The following is a 23567-nucleotide window of genomic DNA, read 5'->3' as shown; positions in this document are numbered from 1 at the left end:
TAATATGAACTGATTCAAGAAATACCTTTGCAGCTATAGTCTGTCCAACGAGAAGATCCTTGACAGTGATAGATGTGTCTGTCATTTTAATTTCAAAGTAGTTTATTTTATTTTACAAAGAAATAAGTTGGTACAACTGGAACGCATAGCAGGAAATTAATATATGTATTTAAAATTTGTCTGACAAGTAACTTCAAAATATTGTGAAAAAAACTGTATAAAAGTGAAAAAATGTAATCGAGTTATTTTATTTAATAAAAAACGGTATATTTTAATACAAAACAAACAAAAACAAGACACCACATACCAAAAAATATAAAAAAGAACTATTTCTTACTTTCACGTTTTATGAAACTTCCCGCATTTATGATTATATTTATCAATATAACTTATGTACAAATACAAATTTGTAATATTCCGCAGGAATAAATAAAACAACATAAATAAAACAAACTATTTTATTAATAATAACACTTACCAAATTTTATACCTCACAGGTTGATTAATTAACTTTAATCTTATTTTTTTTTAAACCAGTACCTTTTGACATTATTTTTCTGCAGTACTAAAATCCATTATTTACCTATCGTGTGATGTCGATATTTTACAGCTACTTCAGTTTTTAGTATGTGTTTAGAGTATGGTCCTTCTACCATATTCGAGATGCACTTATCTACGACGAGATGGTATACGAACTTTATTGATAGTAACTTTATTGGTGTATCTGTATAAGACTTTCTGCCTGGGCAGCGAGTATTAACCATAAACTGTGCTCTACAGTTAATTTTCACTCGACTTTTCCTCCACTTGACTTCAAAAGACACAAAACACACGTAATAACACGAATCAAAATGCATCATCTTCCAAAACGCAGGGTATTTCACAAAAGTTGCCAAATTATAACCTATAATTTGGCAAGACTTTGACAAACGTCAAAAATCTAAAGGCGAATTCATACGCATCGGCGTCCGTTTGCGTTCATCGTTCCGTCAAACCAATAAAATTGAAATACGATCTGTCATTTTTGAAATAAACCAATAAAACTGGTTAAAAACAACAAGTGACGACGCATGACGAATTTATATTTAAACCCATCCATAGTTAACTTAAAAATTATTAGAAACTTTTTTTAGTAAAATAAATAGATTGGTATGGGACGTCATCTGCTTTTTTTCTGTCATCGTCTGTCGAAATCTTACCTGAGAAAAAAAACAGAGTATATATATCTAGAATGTCTGGTAGCCATATTACCTTATAGTACGAGAGCTAGCAACGTCGGAAAAACAAGTATTTTAAGACGTCTGGCTCTTTGATATATCTTTTACTATGCTCTCTAGAATAGCACGCGGCCCGTCTGGCTGTCGGTAAACGTTGCGTTCCCTACTGCGCATTGAAAGATCCTATATTTTTTTAGTCCTTTAAATTCTAGTATTGAATATAAACCGACCCATTCTCCATAGCTCAGCGCTATCAAGGTTCCGCCTATCAAGTGACGAGTCAGAGTTCGAATCCGGGTCAGGGCAAAAACTTTTTTTTTCGTTTATATTCTGATAGTAAAGTATTAAATATAATTGTGTTTTTTTGAATCATCAGAATTATTTAATACTTTAGGGCTCGAACTCACTGACGACCAGGTCGCAACGACCTGGCCGTCGGCTGGCCGGATGTATTGCGTTTTTAGCTGCGACCAGATGAACGACCAGTTTCAACAGAGTTGTCAAATCTAACGATTTTTTACGTTTTACCAATTAGAAAAAATATTGTTTCAGAAATGTTAAAATATCCGAGTTAACTAAAAAGCGAAGTTGCTATTCACAACAAACAAAAAGCATTGTGTACGCGTGACCGACAAAAAGGGAGATATTCTGTTTCTTTTTTCTACTGATATGGCGCCCTTATCGACTTTACAAGTAAACATATTAGGGCCATCGTAAATAAAGATCGTCAGACACTGGCTCTAAATATAAGCAGGTAGAAAGTTTAGCTTCCAGTTATTTCAATGTTTACAATATAACAAAGAATCTACAACAGTAATTACTTCTATTTTTATGAATGTTTAAGTTACTTTCTTATTTTTTTTTTCAAAATAATGTACCTAGTAGAAATATAGTATAATGAACTCTGTTTGAAAAACGTTAAATTAAATATCATATTTAAAATACAGTTGTCCTCCTTGTACATGACTACAATACAACTAAAAAAACTAATTTAATAAAAAAAACAAGTGGTTGTAGAAAAACTTTAAATATTATTTTTTTAATTTTTTAAACATCGAAACTCAAAGGTATAATAACAGGTATCATACCAACCATAAATAGAGCAGGTATGTCACATAAAAATGTTTTGAGTTTTTACTAGAATCGGCCCTTGATAAAAAAAAAGGGATTAGATTTAAGTTTACCTTTGATCCAGTCTGTATACTATTTCTTTGTGATAAACTACACTACTAAAACACTATATCTTATAGAAAATAAAATATTGTGCCTTGAATTTGAGGGATTTCATCTGAAAAATTATTAATTTGGAAGAAAACCGGCAACAAGCGGCAGAAAATAATAATATTTCCGTGCAGTCTTCTGGTCGCAACGACCAACAGACGGCCAGGACGTTAGTGTGCGCTATATCATTTGATTTAATGGTTTTAGAGGTAGGTGCGGCCTGGCCGGTGCGACCTGGTCGTCAGTATGTTTGAACCCTTACAATCAGAATATAAACGAAAATAAAAGTCTTTGCCCTGGCCCGGATCCGAACTGAATCCTCGTAGTCGGAAATTCTACGCACTGCGCTATGGAGACATGTTCGATTTATATTCAATACTAGAATTTATAGGACTAAATTAAAAAAATATAGGATCTTCTTCCGATGCGCAGTAGTGAACGCAAGGGGTATCGACAGCCAGATGGGCCGCATGCTGTTCCAGAGAGGATAGTACAAGATATATCAAAGAGCCAGCTTTCTTAAAATACTTTCTCGAAAACGTTGCTAGCTGTTAGACTATTAGAAAAATACGCAAAAAAGTAAAGAATTGAGAACATACCTTTTCGAAGTTGGCAAAGTCAGATTTAAACTCAATTGCAAAAGTCCCCTCGGTTTTCGAGATGTTGGAGTTGAGAGCCAGCAATCGGGAAGCGACCACTTTGCGCAGGTACATCATCTCAAGCACGGTACCCGTTTCCAATAGTTTCGACGTGTACTTGCAGGCGTCCTCAAAATTTTCTATGGTTTTGCCCAATTCATCCGACTGTTTCATTATTTTCAGTTCGCGGTCATGATAAAGTCGGTTTAACTCTTCTAAAGCTTCATCCTGTATAAAAAAATATTAAAAAAATATATATATATATAAAAAAAGTAAAAAACTGGATGGGCAAAGTTAGTTGCTTATATGGGATGTCTTTGCCCTCTTCCTTATTCTTATTGATAGACCAAAGCCACCCCATTTAAAAGCATAATTACGTAAAATATGCGTCATCACCGTCAATATTATAACGAACTTCTGCATAATACTTACCTCAATCTAGCGTGGTTAACTATTGCAGCCACGTAGAAGTTTGAAACGCAAAAAATAGGATTTAAAAACAGATTTGGCTTCACAGCACTGCAAATGCTACATCGCAACTGACGGCAAGCGTTTAGCGACGTTCCGCGACGTGGGGTGCTTCCACCCATAATTTACCGATAACACATAACGCGTTCTTTTCAAGTAGTGGTTAAGGCTACGTCTAACATATTTTCGGACGGAAGTCACCCCATTTCACGGTAGCCCTCTTAATTATGCCCATTCTAACAAAAAAATAAGATAGAAACACCAGGATACCATAATACCAGATGGATTAATATCTAATAATTAAGATATTAATAAGAGTGAACAAGAAACGATGCCTCAGTGAAGTCACGGTAGGCTTTGGAAAAGAGTTGCTTTTGACATAATAATATAAACGTCAAATTGTTATTAGATCAACATTTTGATAGCCTTAGCAGCGTTTTATCTGTAAAATTTATTTTTCAAAATGCCTTTATTATGTGAAGTAGTTGAAGTTTTGAAAAAGCAATCAAAAGATAAAAAACGCTGCTTTAATAATTTTGCTAATATCTTCAGTTTGAAAGAAGATATCAAGATGCGGTTTTTGCTGACTTTTTAAGATTTACTACTCTTTATTATCAGCTACTGAAATTACATATACTATCGTTATTCACATTAAAAAAAAAAAAGAAAAAAAAGGCGATATGCGCTCTGTCTGTTAAATTGTAAGAAAGCGCTCCCTAGCGTCTACGTCAAAACCTTATTATTATTTTTATGGTATAATATAGAGTAAGAAACGCTCTTTCAAACGAACCCTCGTTTGCTGGATTCTGATCATCCAATCCAGAGTTATTAACATTTAAATAAAGATAGATCTAACCTTCCCCCACCACTTTATTTTAGCAGATAGGGGAAAATGGTTCTAACAAAAAAAATCCAAAATTTACTGAAGATTATGATGCTATTATTTATAGTATCCATTATCTCGGCAAACTTCTGTAAAAATTCTATTTTCTTATTTTCCATAGCAGTTGCGCCCTCTAGCGGCCGTTTTAAAAACTTGAAAATATTTTCCAGCAATTTCTCATATCCCCTTTAGTAATAAATCTTTTTTTCCGTAGGCCCTATGGCTAATACTTTCCGAGATACAGCCGAGAGCTATTTTTAGTGGGACACCCTGTACAGTTCTTTGTATTAAACAATGACAGGTCATTGACAAAGAGCTCAAAGATATGGATGTGGGTTCAGGCTCCAAGTGGCTAGACTTTTGGAAATGGATAGGACCTATAATAATGTAACCTAGAGATCAGAAGAGGACGACAATAGCTCTGAAAATTGTTGCTAATAACCAATTTATTCATGTGCACAGCGAGACCCACTCACCTTACACTTCTCTAAAACAGCCTTGTAACTTTGGTAGGTTTCATTGATCAAGTCTTTGGCGGAGGAGCGCTGGTGCGCCAGCTCCTCCATATTGCCGTCCAGCCCGCTGGAGCACTTCATCAGACCCTCCACCTTCTCCTTGCTCTTGGCCAGCAGGTTCTCCATGTCCTGGCGCACGCGCAGCTCCGAGTCGGCGATGCCCTCGGTGGGATGGCCCTTGTGCTCGGCCTTTGCACATTGCCCGCAAATAAGGGAGTTGCACGCGGCGCAGTTGTAGATGATGTTCTCGCCCGAGTGCAGGTCGCACTCCAGGGGTTTGTGGATGGTGATCTTGATACCGTCCTGGAAAGGGAAATGATAGATGCCGCTATTTCGAAAATACATAGCTTAGAGACTAAAGTAATCGCAAAACAATTTCCGATGAACATGTTCAACTTTGAGTGACAAGCGATGGCGACAGCGCTGCCAGTTGTGATGAATTTATAAGATGAATCTTATTAGTTCCAACTTCCAATTCCAACTAAGTAACAAAATTAGTCTAAATCGAATTTTATTATCGCTATGTTGGTCACATTGCGCCGCGCCGTTTTCAGCAAGGTTGTCGTTTTTTATGTGACAATTAGCCTAATGTCAGTCATTATTTTGTATAATATCGTGTTGTTGGATCTTTGTGAGTAATTCTCGTTTCTTTGCCTATTTTCATAGTCTTTTTTTAAAAATTGTACTTTTAAGCACAAACAGTTCCTTGAATTGCATTTCTTGAAATTGTGTGTTACAAATATGCCGAAGCATTTAAACAGTAGAAACAAAGAGCTTGTAGCTTTCCTGATGAACTATTTTGAACAAGAACGTGACAATAAAGGACCTTTATTACCCTTGACTGCAGTCAGAGAATTAAGTTTTATTGATAAGCACATTACACCACTTTCAAAGTTATTTCTACGTTAGTTTTTATTAAATTCTGTGATTATTAATTTGTGCATTAATAGCACTCTCTTACTTGTTATTACCACTTATGGTGTTGTAAGATGTACATCAATAAATAAATAAATTAACCCATAATAGTTTTTGCCAATATGTAATAAGTAAGATAAGCTATAAAACAAATCAATTAATTCCTAAAACAATAGTTATTAAATTAAAAATAAAACGTAGAAATCTTTAAAGAATGATATAATAAATAATATATTGTTTGTCACTTTTAAATTAAGATTCATCTCATAAATCCATCACAATCCGGCAGCGCTGTCGCCATCGCTTGTCACTCAAAGTTGATCACGTGCCATAAATGCTATATGAACGGCCTATCCTTATCTACATAGAATACCCAACAAACTATTGTTGCGGACCCGTGTGGACTCGACCTAACCTAACTATATTATGTCCCGCCCCCATACGACCTTAATATCGCATTAAAGAATAGACACCGTAATGATTCATTCGAACGTTCGAGAACAATCGAATTCCACTGGAATGGAGTAGTACATACGAGAACATTCGAAACCTTCTCTATGCACCTAATGATCTATGGATTATTCGAGAACTCTTTAGCTGTGGGTATAAAAACGACGGCTGGAGCCTGAAGAGGACAGAAATAAATAGACGAATACAGTGAGGAAAATGCATGTTTTTAAATAATGGTTTTAAAAAATAGTTCATATAATTACAAATTTAACAAAAAAAATCGTTGATATCGGTTAAGAAATGCCTCTAATATAAAATAATTAAATATTGTTAATTTAAATGGCCGGGCAAACCCTCTCTACGGCGCCTTGCCGCTGTGACGTCACCTGCCGTTCTTCTGGTTGAGTGGAGCCAGACGCGTGTTTATTTTACACAGTTTGCTTTTAAACGCTGTTGAATCCGAGTCAAAATTTTAGTTATTTGGGTTAATTAATATATAATTAGTAATTAGTGATATATATAAATAGTAATGGATGAGCGAAAACAGAAAAAAAAATGGTCCAAGGCCATGAGAGAGATAACGTTAAATTATCCTATATTTTTTACGATTTATTGTTGTGAAGATCATTTTGATGTAAGTTCATATATTTATGTATATTGTCTTACATATTTATATGAAATTTGAATGTACAGGGTTATTCATTATATTTTGACACCCACATACAGCTTTAACTGCAAGTTTTAGAAGAAAACATTAAATAAAAAAGTTGCATGGTTTTTCATATACTCTCTTTTAAAATTAATTCTAGATATAAAGGGTGTCTCAAAAAAGGTGGTCCAGAAAATTGTAGGTATTTTTCGCTTTTCAACTGTCAATATTTCGTAAACATTTGAAGATAGGTATAGGATATTATACATGAAATATATCTAGAATATCTAGAAATTTCCGAAGAATCCAAAAATATATAGGGTGTTTCGCTTAAAAAAGTAACTTAATTTTGGCGTTTGCTTATGGGACACCTTGTATAATATTTTCATTACTGATAAACAATTTATTTCCTATAATTTCTTAAAAAAACAATCTTTAAAATAACAAAGGTAAGGGGGTGTCAATATATTAAAAAAAAACTTTCTTTTTCACGCTATGCTCTGGAGTTCCTTTTCCACGTACTAAACAAATATTTTTGTCTCTTTTCACTTCTACATAACCTACAGATCTCCATACGTCTCCCTACCTGATCTAAAAAATAAGTTTATAACATTAATATTTATAACTATATAAAAGTTCGTAACAGTATAGGTACCTAGTTATACTTAAATATGCCTCAGTACTACAAAGAATAAATGTTACATACCTCTCTGTTTTTTTCCTCGTAATTCAGCACCAATAAATTGGGAATTTGTATTTATAAAAGCAGCCAACATAAAAGCATCGACTTTTGGCAATCTGATTGTGCTTTTACAAACACGGAATCTGCCATTACTTAAAAAATTCTCAGAACACACAACACATACAAATAATAACTGCACAAAAAAGCATAAAAAGCTCCTTTAATCAACGCTAAAAGCAACAAAAATGTCTTAGTACGCCACCTAAATATCGTTTCAATTCGCGAGGAGTCGTTTGCGTTGTCCATAGTATTTTAATGGCCCGTTTTATAAAATTGTGGTACTGCTTTCAAGAAAAAAGTTTTTTTTTGCATTTACACATATTTATTCTAATAAATTGAACAGTTTCTGGCGAAAAATAAAATATATGCATCTTCCTCGTTGTCGCGCTAAAATTCAAAATACATTCTTTCTAGATAAATAGTTATAAATAGTTTGTATAAAGTTTTTTAAGTCTTTTAATCGTTATTGTTTGTTACTTAGTGTAAATAAATTGTGTTTAAATAAATTGTGACTTTCTATCCACACGGAACCGAGGAAAAACGTAACAATTGCTGTAAAATGTGGTATGTGTGATAGACTAGAAAAATAAAAAGACTGACAATGGCTCCGAAAAAATTCTTGAAAGACTTGAAAGTGTCCGAACTGAAATGTATACTGGAAGAGAGAGAGTGCGAGACAGATGAGAAGAAAAGCATTTTGCAAGCTAGACTGAGAGACGTTTTGGTGGTTAAATCGTTATTGTTTGTTACTTAGTGTAAATAAATTGTGTTTAAATAAATTGCGACTTTCTATCCACACGGAACCGAGGAAAAACGTAACACTGTTTTAAAACAAAAATATATGCTTACCTTCCTCATATCTTCCAATGCGACAACCTTGTGCGACTCGAAACACCTCATATAATGATGGGCCGAATCGCAATTGTTGCACAAAAGATTGTGGCAAGTGTTGCATCGGGATTTGGCAATCTCTTTCGCCGTGCAAGAGGTGCAGGTGGGATTCACAGAGTGCGACACGTCGGACACGTTGGTTTTCGTCACGTCCAGAGGAAGAGCAGCCACTTTTTTAAGTCCAACCTAAATCAAACACACAATTTGAACAATATTCAAAGCAAAGTATTTTAAGCTAATGTCGTGGTCCTCGGCCATATCATTGTCAAAGGTCCACTCCGCCTTTTTAGCATTTTCTTATTGAATTTGGTAATTATTTTTCTGATACTATATGTACTTGATATGTGCTATACGTCGATACTAGTTTTGTACCTTTTGTTAACATTTAATACGTTTTTTACATAATTAATTAGTATGATACCACCGCCTACATCATAGGTGTAGTCAAAACATTTATCAAAAATATAAATATCCCTTCACGCAGCTAAGTTAAGAAAAATATATGGCCACGGCACTGTTTGGAGCCATGGTAACAATTTGGTCTGGGGTGTTATATATGTCCTTGTATTATTTAGTCATTGCTTGGTGAGTGTCTAAATCGACTCTTATTCACGAGATATCTCATCCGGCCTCAAACCGGCATGAATGAGCAGTGTTGTCACCCGTCCATCCTCTCGCATCCTCTAACGTCGCTTAACTTCGGTGATCTATCAGGAACCGGTGTTTCGACGTAGCTGGACCGTATACAGGGTGTTTCAAAAACATGTGCCATCTCTCATGATCTCAATACAGGGTGTTAGTGTCTTAATATTTTTCGATTTATTATAATTTTCTTCCAAGTACTTTTAGCGTTTCAAATGAAATTTTGAGGGTAAAAGTTTGAGGGTAAATGCAACATATTTTAAAGATAAAAAAGTGTCGATATATTCACCAGGGACGTGCATATGGGTTATCACTGGAGTCTTTTTTTAAAAAAAGCATATACGCCACTCACTTTTTTTCTCTTGTTGGCGAAATAGTGTAAGCAGTCTAATGCCTATTAAAAGTTGTCTTTTAATATTTTGGTCGATTTCGGCCTCCTTGATCAGATAAACGCTATTTTATTAATTTGCCTTGATCCAAGTCTAATAGCAACCTTTAAAAAAATTTAATATTAACTTGCGAAAGTTTTAAATACATACTCATTAATTCCTCATTAAAAAATATGAAAAAAAGTTCCTATAAACATGGGTATGGAAATGCATGGTTTCAGAGTTACAGGATGTTAAATCTTTTTAAAATTAAGTTTTTTTGTAATTATCTTAAATACCATTATTTTTTTATTTGAAATTGCTAGATTGGATTAATAGTAATACTAACTAATAGTAATAATATTTAATAATAAATAATAAGGCAAAATACATATATAATTTATTAATTTCATTTTTATTTTAATTTTATTAATTATTATTGTGATTAATAAAATTGCGTTTATCTCATCAAGGAGGTCGAATTCGACAAAATATTAAGTGATAACTTTTAATTGACATTAAACGGCCTACACAATTTTAATATCAAAAGAAAAGTCAGTGGCGCACATGATTTTTTTTGAAAAATATTCCAGTGATAACTCATATGCGCGTCCCTGATGAATTTATCGACACTTTTCTAGCATTAAAATATGTAGCACTTATAGTAATTTTTACCCTCAAAATTTCATTCAAATCACTAAAAGTACTTGGAAGAAAATTACAATAAATCGAAAAATTATTGAGACTTTAACACCCTGTAGCTTCGAAACAAAGCAAAATCTGACCTATGTTGATATGAAAAATAAATCTTATTTTTACATGAGGAATCTACCCACGAGAAATGGCACATGTTTTTTTGAAACACCCTGTATAATCAATAGTTTTTATACCTTTGTGGAGTGTTCATTGGTTTGTTTCATTTCACATTAACATAGTGTTGTTAGAATCGAATACAAACCAATGAATTTTAAATGTTAACGCGTCTCTATGTCTACTTATTTCCCTGTATTTATAAAAAGATTAAAGATACTGTAATATATTTATATTATTTTTTGTAAATTAAGTGATATATATTTCAGTGTAGGCAAAACGAGAATCATAAGATCATTAACGTTATGTGTAAACTGAGCCTTAAGATATGCTGTTAAAATTGAATACAAATCAATGAAATGATACATATGTTAAGGTGTCTCTATTTTAGCTCTCTATTTTAGCCATGTTTCATGGCTAATCTTACTGTAGGTTTGACCAATTATTTCATTCTTCTTTTTTGTTATAATTGAATACAAATCAATGAAATGATATGTTAAGGTGTCTCTATGTTTACTTATTTCTTTGATGTATACTGTATATATACAGGCTAAAATACGACTTTTCATGGCTAATCTTACTGTAGGTTTGCCCAATAATTTCTTATTCTTCTTTTTTATTATAGTCCCCACGATAACATCTTTCATTTATATTTATAACCATAGCAAAACTACCAAGAAAATATCCTCAGTAAAAACACATAAAGTGTAGTTCTTGTGACTCAACCTTGATAAGTCATAGGTTTGTGTTTTATTGTGTAACTTTATGCAATATTACGTATAATGCATAATGCAGTCAAGTTATTGTGCCTAATTACTGTATTATTGAAAAAAAAGGCGTCACGTTAACTCGGAAATGACGATTGATGACATTCCCCAAATATAGCATAACCCAGGAGAAAAACTTGATAAGCGCCAATTTCTTAATTTTAAGATTTTACAATATTATAGTAGGTCTAACTGGTCCCTACAAAATGTACAAACTCTGCAGGGCAATAAGTTGTTAAATTCTATGATATATGCCTAGTAAAAATATAGAATACACGGAAAAAAACTTGATAATAACCAGCCGTCCAGCGCTCTCGTCAAATTAGTAATTGCCATTTGCAAGACAACTCTGAAGCATTCTTAATTGTAAGGTATTCCTATTAACCGACATATAACTAAGTAACTCTAACATAAATAACAGAATTGGCTAAAGTAGGATCACAATGGCATATTTATGTAGCGTTGCCAACCGTCCTCTATTCCAGAGAATAGTTCTCTTTTTGAGTGTACTGTTTTTTCCCATGTAGTATTGAAAAAGTCCTCTTTTTTACACACCAAAGTTAAAATCTAAAAAATAATCATCTATCGCCATAACGCTTAATAAAATTGTTAATCTGGCAACAATGTGTCCCCCTACTCCCACTTGTTTGTACAGAAAAGAAATATTTACGTACAAGAAATGAATGCAATATATGTGAATGCAATATACATGTTCAGTTTTTTTATGTTTACTTACTGTTAGTGAAATAAAACGTTTTGTAGGAAATTGTTTGTTTTATTTTACCAAGTTTTGGGTACATTTTTAAGAAAAGAAAGGACATAATGTTTACATAACTTTTGGGTAAATGCTCGACATTTGGGCGAGGATTCAAGAAGCGTTTCGCCTGTAACGCTTTTTTACCCCCTTGTCATTTTTTTATTTTATAAGATGGCAACCCTATCATATTTATATGCTAAAAGTATAATTAAAGTAATAATATGAAATAAAACTACTTAGGTATACCAGATACTATCTAATAACTCAAATATTGAAAATGGTATTTTACCATATAAACCTCTTCTATTTCAAAAAATAATAATTCAATAATTTAAAATGTAAACAATAAAAAAACATGCCTTGGTTAAAAAATATTTAATTTCGACAAATTCTTTGAATAACATATGGTTTAAGGTACCAAATTCCATACAAAAATAAACCTAGGATAATGCCATCTATTTATTCAAATACTTTTCTTAAAAATGTCCAATTCTCAGTAATATTATCTAATCAAAATGTATCAATTATCATAATTACTTCATAACATAGAAACAAATACAAAAATAAATTTGAATGAAACAAATCTTATGTCAACTTGTTTGTTTACTAAGTAATCAATAAACTAGACACTTTTATTTCGCCTAATCTAAGACAAATATAAAAAGTACCTTTCGAATTTAATGGTACCCAACTGACAGAATTTGTATTGACAACAAAATTGTTCTAATTCCAGTTTTTAAATATTGTTTTAGGATATTAAATATTTAATATGTAAATAAAATATAATGGTGTAATAGTTGAGAAAATTGTGTAATACATTAAGCATTTGATGACGACTAGGGATACAATTAACAGCCAGAACTTTCTATTAAACTGTTTTGTATAAACAGTCAAAAAATAATGACAATGCATGACCTACAGATAGCATTTTACTATATACATACTGTCTTAAAGATATTCTTGTTGTTAAATATTCACAATAAAATTACCTTAGTCTCAAAATCACAAGTCGGGCATACAATTGCAGTATTTGGACTCCCTGCATCACCCCCTTCGCCCATAAGTTTCTTTTCCAAACAACTTTCGCAGAAAACATGCAAGCAGTGTAACATTCGAGGCATAATTAATGTGTCACTATAAAAACAAGATAATTTACATAAATATACTCAATATTTTGAAAGAGGAAAAGGTTTTTAACCATAATAATATAGAAGAAAACTTACCCACAAATACCACAGTTATCTGGATCAGCCAAAAGAGCATCATCCAACTGCTCTTTACATATGTTTCCGTTCATTTCTATAGCGCTGTCATTTAGTGAGAACTCTTCGGACTTTATGGCATACTGGTCTTCCGATATATAGTCTTCCTTAATGTTTGTACCCATTGTTACATTTATTTTGTTTATTGTTTTTGCCACAGTAAAATTTGACCCTTAATATTTAAAACCAGTAGGTATAGGTTCCCTTGTAGGCCTGTAGTTCTCCAAAAAACCCTATTCGCATGAATAAACGTTTATCTAGAACAACAGATCGGAATATTCATCTAGAATAATTGTGTACCCTCGAAAGAATCACTAGTGCTTCGTTTTCATGCGTGAAAAACAGTAGAAATGGGAAATATTTACCGCGGAAAATATGGTGAAATAGTAAGGTTATGATAATACTTATTGCAAATTTGGATTTTGGAACTATATGAACTGCATTTCGTAAATAGAACATGAATAAAATAGGTCTTTAAATGCCTTTAAATCGGCTAAAAACTTACCAATGCCATGACGAGCAAATGTTTAGCAAATGGCGCGTCTGCGTCTAAAAACACAAGGACAAAATGGTTATTGAGTTGGTGAGTTTTAGCACTGTCCACGTTAAATCATCAACCGATCGACATGCGTCGATTAAATTGTGCTTTGGAATCCGCTGAGTGCCGCAGAAGAGGTATTTTGTTCTCGATTTACGTTATCGTTTTGAAGAAATGCGATAAATGCGAAAATTAGATGTCTGGAGGAACGTCAAAATATCTGCAGCCCCGGAAAAGCACGTTATGCAATTTTCGACTTTATTTCGAAAGTTGCCAAGTGTTATTTTTGAGTATTTTTGGAAATAGATCTACCAAACCGCATAAAATAAGTTTTTATATATTGGAAAAGATAATGGTAAAAAATACAATTTATTCAAAGGAAAATAACCGGTTGTCTATTAAGATTATTTTTCAACAATACAAAAACTAAAAATAATACATTACCAATGACAACAGCATTGACAAGTTAAACAGATTCGGCGTACAATTATTACCATTACTACGTTCATTGCGTCGCAAATAATTATTTCAACCTATGTATATTATTAAATTGCATTGTTTAAATAATTATGTATCATCACAAAATGTAAAAAAGAACAAACTTACCAGGAAAAAATAGAAAAAATATCAAAGAGAAGCTGTCGCTAAACAAAACTTGTACAAAATGGAGTTTGTTATTCAATTGTTTTTCAACGATATCTTAGAAAGACTAGATAGGTATGTTATTAAACATATTTAAGACAAATATACTCGGTTTACCAAACGATTTTAAAAGTTTCTATTCGTCTAGTGCATAGTACATAATCGCATTTTATATGAATTTTAGTATCTCTTATAATTTAAGCTTAGTTTTTAAATGCCATTGATAATTCTAAATTTGAATTGAAATTTTGTGTTTGGCGGTTGTCTTTATATGACATGACGTTTATCCCTTTTAAGTATGTTCCGAAATTTGCTTCCAAGGAATCCAATACAAAATCATAAAAACAAATATTACAATGGATTATATTATTATTATATAATTAATTTATCACAAATGTGTAAAATAAGATTATTACAGATATGCCGTGCTACCCTAATAACCACTTTCATTGAAAATTTAATTTAATTAGTTCTGAAGATTTTGTCGAACGCACTCAAAATAACATGCTCGATTTTTAGGTTAGAAAACGTTTGACACTGACAGCAAACGTGCCGAAATTTTTCAATTTTTCACAGTTTTTAACATATTTTTCATTTTATTTAATTTAATTAATATAAAATTTCAACATACTCTCTGGTACAGGGATAGTTTTAACCGAGACTAATAATGGTAAATTTGAGTTAGCATTTATAAGTTTAAATATTTATTTACATACTGTGAGTGATGTAATGTTGACTTCTTTTAGGTCACTGTTGAGAGAAAAGGTACCTTTAAGGTAGAATATCTTCAAAAAATTGAATCGGAGGCTCAAGAACGCTGGAAGAATGAGAAAATATTCGAAATAGACGCTCCAGCAAATCCAAAAAAGTCGGATGATGATAAATTTTTATGTACGTTTCCTTATCCATATATGAATGGACAATTACATCTAGGGCACACATTTTCTTTATCAAAATGTGAATTTGCCGCGAGGTAATTTTTTAAGAGCTTTCTTTACAGAGTCAGAACTAATTATATATTACTTTTTACTTAGATATAATCGCTTGAAAGGTAAGAAAGTTCTGTTTCCTTTTGGGTTTCATTGTACAGGCATGCCGATAAAAGCATGTGCTGATAAGTTAAAAAGAGAAATAGAGGTATTTGGCTTTCCTCCTCAGTTTCCTGTAGATGAAGAAGTAATTGAAACAAAGGAAGAGAATGATGGAATACCAAAAGATAAAAGTAAAGGGAAAAAGGTAATCATAGTACAAAAACAAGAAGCAATAGTTTTAGAATTTATTTTTCAGAGTAAAGCAACTGCTAAAGCAGGCTCAGCTAAATACCAATGGCAAATCATGGAAAGTCTGGGTTTAGGGAACGAAGAAATAAAAAAGTTTGCTGACACAGATTATTGGCTGGAATATTTTCCACCTCTTGCTGTCGAGGATTTAACTGCTCTAGGCCTCCATGTCAGTTAATTTTGGTTATTTATTTTATTGATTTTACTAACAATTTATTACTATTACTGTAGGTCGATTGGCGAAGAACTTTTATTACAACTGATGTAAATCCTTTTTATGATTCGTTTGTAAGGTGGCAGTTTTTAAGATTAAAGGAAAGAAATAAAATTAAGTTTGGAAAGAGATATACGGTTTATTCTGCGAAAGACGGGCAGCCTTGTATGGACCATGACAGGTCATCTGGTGAAGGAGTGGGACCGCAGGAATATACTTTGATCAAAATGAAATTGTTGGATCCCTTACCTGAGAAGCTTAAGTAATTTTAAGGACAGGCGGATATATACAGGGTGATTTTTTAAATAGGTTGATGTATTTTAAAGGGTAGTATATCTGTATAGGGTGGTGTTTCTTAAAGGGTAGTATATCTGTATAGGGTGGTGTTTCTTATGTGACATAATCTATCCAGGGAAAATGATAATTTATGTTTGAACAAATTTTTTGGAGTATACTTCAATGGTACTCCCGCTTAATTTTTTTCTTAGAATCTGAAAATCAAATACTATATAGGGTGTTTCATTAAAAAAAATACTTTTAAATATACAGGGTGGTCTGAACTGTATTCCAGAAACTTTAGCAGCACATTGTGCAGATAAAAATAAGTAAAAAAGTTTGTATAACTATATGTCCTAAAATGCTTAGTTTTGGAGATACAGGGTGTAGAAGTTTTATTTTTATTTCAATTTTTCTCAAATAATTTCTGAAATAACGTCGATATTTGGATGAAAATTGTTGAAAGTTTTTTGACATAAGAAATTTGATTTTGATGTCAATATCACTCCTATTTGTAGAGGACGCCACCTACATGTGTTTTAACTGGTTTGAAGAGTAATAACTGTTCGTCCTTACCTGTATAAAACTGTTGAGCAAAAAAAATATACATTTACTAAGTTTTTTACATAAAAAATATATATATAATATTATATTCTCGAGATATTTGGAATCGAAATTATCAATACCTGTCATGGACATAAACTAAATGTGTTGACTAAATAGTTATTAGACTGAAATCATAAATTTGAAATGATTTTGTATTAAAAGTTCAACAGAAACTGGTTTATTATCATTTTTTCGAAGAAAAATTTATTATAATTAAAAAAATAAATAGTTCCCAAATTTATAATTTCAGTCAAATAACTATCTATTTAACATATTAATTTTTTGTCAATAATGACATGTAGTGACTACTTCCATTTTAAATATCTTGAGAACGGTTGCTTGTAGCGATTTTTACCATGAGACATTTTTTACGTAAAAAATCACGGAAATGCATATTTTTTCACTCAATAGTTTTATACAGGTACGAACCTGTGTACGAACTATAAAAATGTTTACTCTTCAAAACAGTTAAAACACATGTAGGTGGCGCCTCCTACATATAGGAGTCATATTGACATCAAAATCAAATTTCTCATGTCAAAAACTCCCAGTCACCAATTTTCATCCAGATATTGACGTTACTTCAGAAATTATTTAGAAAAAATCGAAATAAAAATGAAATTTTACACCCCGTATCTCCGAAACTAAGCAAATTAGGACATACATTTATACAAACTTTTTTACTTATTTTTATCTGCAGAATATGCTGCCCAAGTTTCCAGAATACAGTTCAGACCATCCTGTATATATTTTTTTGAGTTACCCTGTAGAATTCTACATATACACTGTACAAAATAAAGACATTTTTTCTATTTACCATTTTTAAAACAGGTTGAAAGTAGCTAAGTTATTTAACTTTTAAACATTAAAAAATACTTGCATTTTGGGAACTGCAGGCATCAGCCAGTTCTCAGCTTATCCCACGTACAATGTTGTCATGTTGACAATAAAGTATTTATTTAGCTTAATAGCAACTTACAAGATTGTATGTAATCCATGGGGTTTTAATAATAATTAAATTAGAATTACTGTAGACTTATAAACATGTAAATATGCATAAGGTGGCAACATTGCAGAGCCACGATACACCGCCATTTTCAGAGAATGAACCTGCAGCATTAAAAAAAATTTTTAAACAAAAAGGTAGTGTTTCTGGGGTCTAAGAGCTTGAATACACTGACGACCTGGTCGCACCGGTCAGGTTGCTGCTACCTCTAAAACCATTAAATCAAATGATACAGCGCACACTAACGTCCTGGCCGTTGGTTGGTCATTGCGACCAGTAGACTGCACTAAAATATTATTTTTTGTCGCTTGTTGCCGGTTTTCTTCCAAATTAATAATTTTTCAGATGAAATCCCTCAAATTCAATGCAAAATATTTTATTTTCTATAGTGTTTTAGTGTAGTATTTGCACCACGTGCAGAAAATTAAACAAAAATAGTATACAGACTGGATCAAAGGGAAACTTAAATCTAGTCCCTTTTTTTATCAAGGGTCGATTCTAGTAAAAATTCAAAACATTTTTAAATGACATACTCTATTTTGGTATCATACCTGTTATTATACCTTTGAGTTTCGATGTTAAAAAATTAAAAAAACATATTTAAAGTTTTTCTACAACCACTTCTTTTTTTTATTAAATTAGTTTTTTTAGTTGTATTGTAGTCATGTACAAGGGGGACAATTGTATTTTAAATATTATATTTAATTTAACGTTTTTCAAACAGGGCATTAGACTTTATTTTTACTAGGTAGATTATTTTTCAAAAAAAAATAAGAGTCAAAGTAACTTAAACATTCATAAAAATAGAAGTATTTACTGTTGTAGATTCTCAGTAACAATAAAAAAGAGGAATTTATATTGTAAACATTGAAATAACTGGAAGCTAAACTTTTTACCTGATTATATTTAGAAAGCCAGTGTATGACGACCTTTTTTTACGATGGTCTTAATATGTTTACTTCTAAAGTCGATAAGGGCCACCAGTAGAAGTCCATATCAGTAGAAAAAAGAAACAGAATATCTCCCTTTTTGTCGGTCGCGCGTACACAATGCTTATTGTTCGGCCTATTTGTTCTGCTTGTTCGTGCGCGCTCGGTTCGTTCGGGCTAAAATGCTCAAGTCTGGACGCACCTTTAGGAATTATACTGTTTTTGTCCTTCATGATATAATGCTGAAAATCTCACGAGTTACATGAAGGTTATATGTCTCACTCTACAAATATTAAATTACATAGACGTAGGATGTAGAATATTCTGTTATGAAACGACTGATGGAATAGCAGGCATCGCGGATTTGAAAAACATGGAAATAACGACGTTACCGTGTAGTCGGGGTTGTAGGTTTTACTTACTCTTACCACACCAGTATTTATTAACGAAAAATCCAAGAATATTTTAAATGCATTATTTAATATTAGAACATTTAATAAGCCCATGAATAGCAACTTCGCTTTTTAGTTAACTCGGATATTTTAACATTTCTGAAACTTAATTCTTTCTGAAACAATATTTTCTAATTGGTAAAACGTAAAAAATCGTTAGATCTGACAACTCTGTTGAAACTGGTCGTTCATCTAGTCGTTGCGACCTGGTCGTTAGTGATTTCGAGCTCTAACTAGTTAAAATACTCCTACTTATTTAAAAAACACTCTGTATTTTTAACTAAACCAACTAACAACTTATCGTTTTTCAGAAAGTTTTCTAGTAAACCAATTTATCTAGTTGCCGCAACTTTACGACCTGAAACAATGTACGGTCAAACCAATTGTTGGATAAGACCCGACTTGAAATACATAGCGTTTGAAACAAAATCGGGAGAAATATTTGTCTCTACTGATAGAGCAGCCAAAAACATGTGTTTTCAGGGATTCACAAAAGTCGAGGGCAAATTTGATGTGGTTGCCGAACTTTTGGGAGAGGTTAGAATTTGAAAAAATATCTGTTTTTGGTTTAAAAATATAATGGTTTGTAAAGGATCTTTTAGGCCGTGCTTTGAAAGCACCCATGACTTGTTACGACAAAATATATTGCTTACCGATGCTTACGATTAAGGAAAATAAAGGAACAGGTGTAGTTACTAGCGTACCTTCAGATTCACCTGACGACTATGCCGCTTTAGTTGACTTAAAGAAGAAACAGGTATATTTTTTGTTATTACCATCACAAAACATCGCTCTTTAGAATTTTGACTTAAATGTCATGAAATGAAAGTAAAAGCAGCGCCCTCTTGAGTTTGTTTGCGTACTAAATTCATGAAATATCGATCCCTATATTTAATTTTTTTTTGATTACAGAAACACTTTTAATTGTAATTTATATATGTTACAGTAAAAGTTGTAAATCAGTGATTGTTAACAATTACTAGTAAAAGCTCACATTCACTGATTTGTTAAGACTACGTCAGTAAAAGTTCAACAGCTATTTTGGAAATCAACTTTTACTAGTGAATGCTAGCATTCCCTGGACGATAGCAGTGAGCTTGAAAGATTTAGTTAGCGCGGTTGCCACATGTTGTAAAATATAAAGATAAATAAGGATAAGTTGAATAATAAGCAATATAAGGATAACATTAAATTAGGCTAAACGTTGGCAATGTTGACAGACATCTGATGTAAATTCGCTTTGTTTTTGTGGTTATGTATAATTGTTTTGTTATCGTTGTAAAAAGTGCTGTGCGGTATTTTCCGAAGAAAAGCGTGGAGGATTATTGGTTCAACTTTTCTTGGCCGTAACTTTTCAAGGATACGTTGACCGGTGAACGTTACTTACGTTTTTTAGAGAACGGTTTTCAAGACATGTTAGAAAAGTTAAATTTATATACTCGCGCATTAATAGAGTGGTTCCAGCATTACTTTCATTAGGGACAATTTTTAAAATAGCCAAAATTTGTTTTTTTCAAAATATCTACCAAGCCATGAACTTTTTCAAAGATCTGGAACACGCATATTTATGACCCCGCAAAACTGCAATTCTTTGCCCATTTAACCGCCTCTCTATCTCCAATAGTTTCCGAGATGCCTATAGAGAACATCATATAAACTCACCTTGTATATTAATGGTGGACCCTGAAATTCACATAAGCATAGTCCCAAACTGCAGCAAAAGTCGCCTATTCCTATATAAAATTCACTACAAATTAAGTTACTGCAGCAAAATTCGTCTTATCCGCATATATTTGCTTTTTATTGTCATTATTGTTGCAAATCCCGCTATTCATAGGCTTTTTACACAAATATAATATTACTACTGACGGTCTTATCCATTTCAAATCCTTAACTAATCCTAATTTTAATAAAATAGCATATCTAATAAATCAAGTTAGGATGCAAATATCTTGGTGTAGCAATATCCTTATCCCAATTATTTTTGTGTTTTTTCTCTTTAAAAATTAAATACTAATTTTTATTTCTAGAAAAACGAGATACAAAACAATGATTTCACTCAATGGACACGTTTTTTGTAAAACAACGCTTCAAACATTTGCTAAAACCAGTTTTTGCATATTATCAAAACAACGTTTTTAGGACAAGACGGATTTTGCAACTTGACCACAGATTAGGTATCCTATAAGTATACCAAAGAAGTATATAGATAAAAATCTTGTCCCTAATTGGTGGTACGAAAATTGTTTTTTATAACGATCAGCAAACGAGTAAAATTTCCTGTGCGCAAAAATAAACTCGCGTTTAAACAGCGTAATAAGTGGGCCGGTCAGGCGCTGTGCACAATTTTAGAGGCCATAAGTGGGCGTGCTATGTGCGCAAACTAGTAACCTAACTAGTGCGCGACTCCGAAAATTGGAACCACGAAAAACAATGCTTTTAACGATCAGTTTATAGTCTTTATAATCTGTGATTTGACGCCTCGTATGTAGGCGAAAAAAACGGACGTTTTGCTTGATCTACTCCTTCCTTATTCTTTTTATACTTTGTTTATTATATAATACTGTCAATAATAGACTTTTAAATTCTAGCCGTTCAGAGAAAAGTATGGTATTAAAGATGAAATGGTATTGCCATTTGAGCCGGTACCTATACTGGAAATACCTGGGTTTGGAAATTTGTCAGCTGTCACTATATACGAGAAACTAAAAATTCAAAGTCAAAATGATAAAGATAAGCTGGCTGAAGCTAAGGAAATTTTGTACCTTAAAGGTTTCTACGATGGGGTAAGATATTTACCTTTTTTTTACTATACCGTGTCGGCACGAAACAGTTTTGGGTCTGTATTCACATATTTACGACGCTTGGGAAAACACTTGCTTGAATATATACAGAGAAGACCAGGCTACTAGTAACATAACAAGTTGCCAGACGAATTTACGTTTACCCAATTTGCGTTCGTACTCGAGATTCACTGCCGGCTAGTCGGCTAGTCAGGCAGTACGAAGTTGCAGTTATGCTTGGACGGGTTGGTCGTGACAGACTAGGAATACGACGCGAGGAGTGCCGAGTATTTATTATTTTCATGTTAAGTGTTTACCTTCACTTAAGGTAACATTTAAAATAAAAATACTTAAATCTTTATTATTTGAGTGTTTTACCAGCCAAAACTAAAAATAAATAAATTCTCTAAACACAAAAAGAACTAAAATATTACTCTAAATAAAAAAAAAAGTTATAACAAGTGTTGAAAAAGACCACCTTCATGTGCTAGATAGAAGCCTAGGCGGTCGTAAAATCCCCGTCTGACATTGGCTAACATATTAGGGATTAGTTTGGAAAGCCTCTCGTATTTTTACTTGAAGCTCATCCAGTTATTAGTCCTATTATGACCATAACTTTAGGTTTTACATAACCCCACAAAAAGAAATCATTGGGAGAAAGATCTGGTGATCTATCGGATCACAAAATAGTTCCATATCCACTAATTAAACGATTAAACACTTGCTTTAACTCCTGTTCTTCATTAATCAACACATCAACATTGTGTTTTTGTGGGGACACGCACCCATGTGTTTCAAAATTATTAATAACTCTTGATATAGTAGGTAAAGATAGAATTGGCCTGTTTACAAAAGTTTGTGGAAAAATTGTTTGTATATCCCAATAAGACCTATTTTGGAAATACCATTTTACAATTTGAATTTTCTCACGAACTTCGTAAACATCCATTATTTTACTTAAAAAATAAATTTTACACGAGAACTGTCGCGAGAATCTATGTATTCGTTTTGGCTATTAAAACACGAATAAATACAAATTATGAAACATTCTTATCACATATCTACCTATTTTTATTTTATGGCATTTTTTCGGCTGCTTTTTATCCGGCGGACGGGTATACGCTAATTCGTCCGGTTCTGCCTATCTTACTACTAAGGTGGTCCGGTCTGTATAACAGTTTAGTACATATATATATCTTATTAACTGAGCGTTTTGACTGTACTCTTTGTACACGCGAAAATCGGCACCCAAAGCGAGCCTTTGCCGACCTTGTATACATTTATGTACTACTTAAGGTAATAACAAAACAATTTCCTATGCACGTGATCAACTTTGAGTGATCAGCGATGGCGGCAGCACCGCCAGATTGTGATGGATTTATGAGATGAATATTAATGTAAAATTGGGAAACAATATATTTGTTATATCATTTTTTAAAGATTTTTACGTTTTATTTTTAATTTAAATTAGTATTTTAGTAATAAATTTATTTATTAACAGTAGTCAGTATCACTCACAGTAGCAATATTTAAAGTTCAGGCAGCAGCTACTCGCTACAAATCGAAATAAGTAAAAATAACTTTCAAAGTGATATGTGCTTACCAATCAAACTTACTTTTTTAACTGCTGTCAAGGACCTTTATTG

General features: G+C 32.5%; 2 protein-coding genes across 2 annotated transcripts in view; one reads left to right on the top strand and one right to left on the bottom strand.

Annotated features, from left to right (window-relative positions):
- Nucleotides 1–13690, bottom strand: part of LOC115885241 (brain tumor protein-like) — a 44633-nt gene extending 30943 nt beyond the window's left edge. The window contains 6 exon segments of the mRNA XM_030904082.1: nucleotides 3038–3304; nucleotides 4904–5245; nucleotides 8548–8775; nucleotides 12923–13067; nucleotides 13157–13452; nucleotides 13561–13690. Of these exon segments, the coding sequence (XP_030759942.1) occupies nucleotides 3038–3304; nucleotides 4904–5245; nucleotides 8548–8775; nucleotides 12923–13067; nucleotides 13157–13320 (1146 nt within the window). The 5' untranslated portion in view covers nucleotides 13321–13452; nucleotides 13561–13690.
- A 1202-nt stretch (nucleotides 13691–14892) lies between these two features.
- LOC115885237 (leucine--tRNA ligase, cytoplasmic) overlaps nucleotides 14893–23567 on the top strand; it is a 36145-nt gene continuing 27470 nt past the window's right edge. Inside the window, exons 1-8 of the mRNA XM_030904078.1 lie at nucleotides 14893–15045; nucleotides 15122–15348; nucleotides 15410–15611; nucleotides 15663–15824; nucleotides 15887–16131; nucleotides 19450–19675; nucleotides 19731–19895; nucleotides 21730–21924. Coding sequence (XP_030759938.1) covers nucleotides 15043–15045; nucleotides 15122–15348; nucleotides 15410–15611; nucleotides 15663–15824; nucleotides 15887–16131; nucleotides 19450–19675; nucleotides 19731–19895; nucleotides 21730–21924 — 1425 coding nt within the window. The 5' untranslated portion in view covers nucleotides 14893–15042. The remainder of the gene's footprint in view (nucleotides 15046–15121; nucleotides 15349–15409; nucleotides 15612–15662; nucleotides 15825–15886; nucleotides 16132–19449; nucleotides 19676–19730; nucleotides 19896–21729; nucleotides 21925–23567) is intronic.

The sequence above is a fragment of the Sitophilus oryzae genome, unplaced genomic scaffold (genome assembly GCF_002938485.1).
Source record: "Sitophilus oryzae breed Bouriz unplaced genomic scaffold, Soryzae_2.0 scaffold_378_pilon_pilon, whole genome shotgun sequence".
NCBI classification, from domain to species: Eukaryota; Metazoa; Arthropoda; class Insecta; order Coleoptera; family Curculionidae; genus Sitophilus; species Sitophilus oryzae.
The sequence above is the reverse complement of the archived record's forward strand: the minus strand, read 5'-3'. Positions and strand labels throughout refer to the sequence as shown.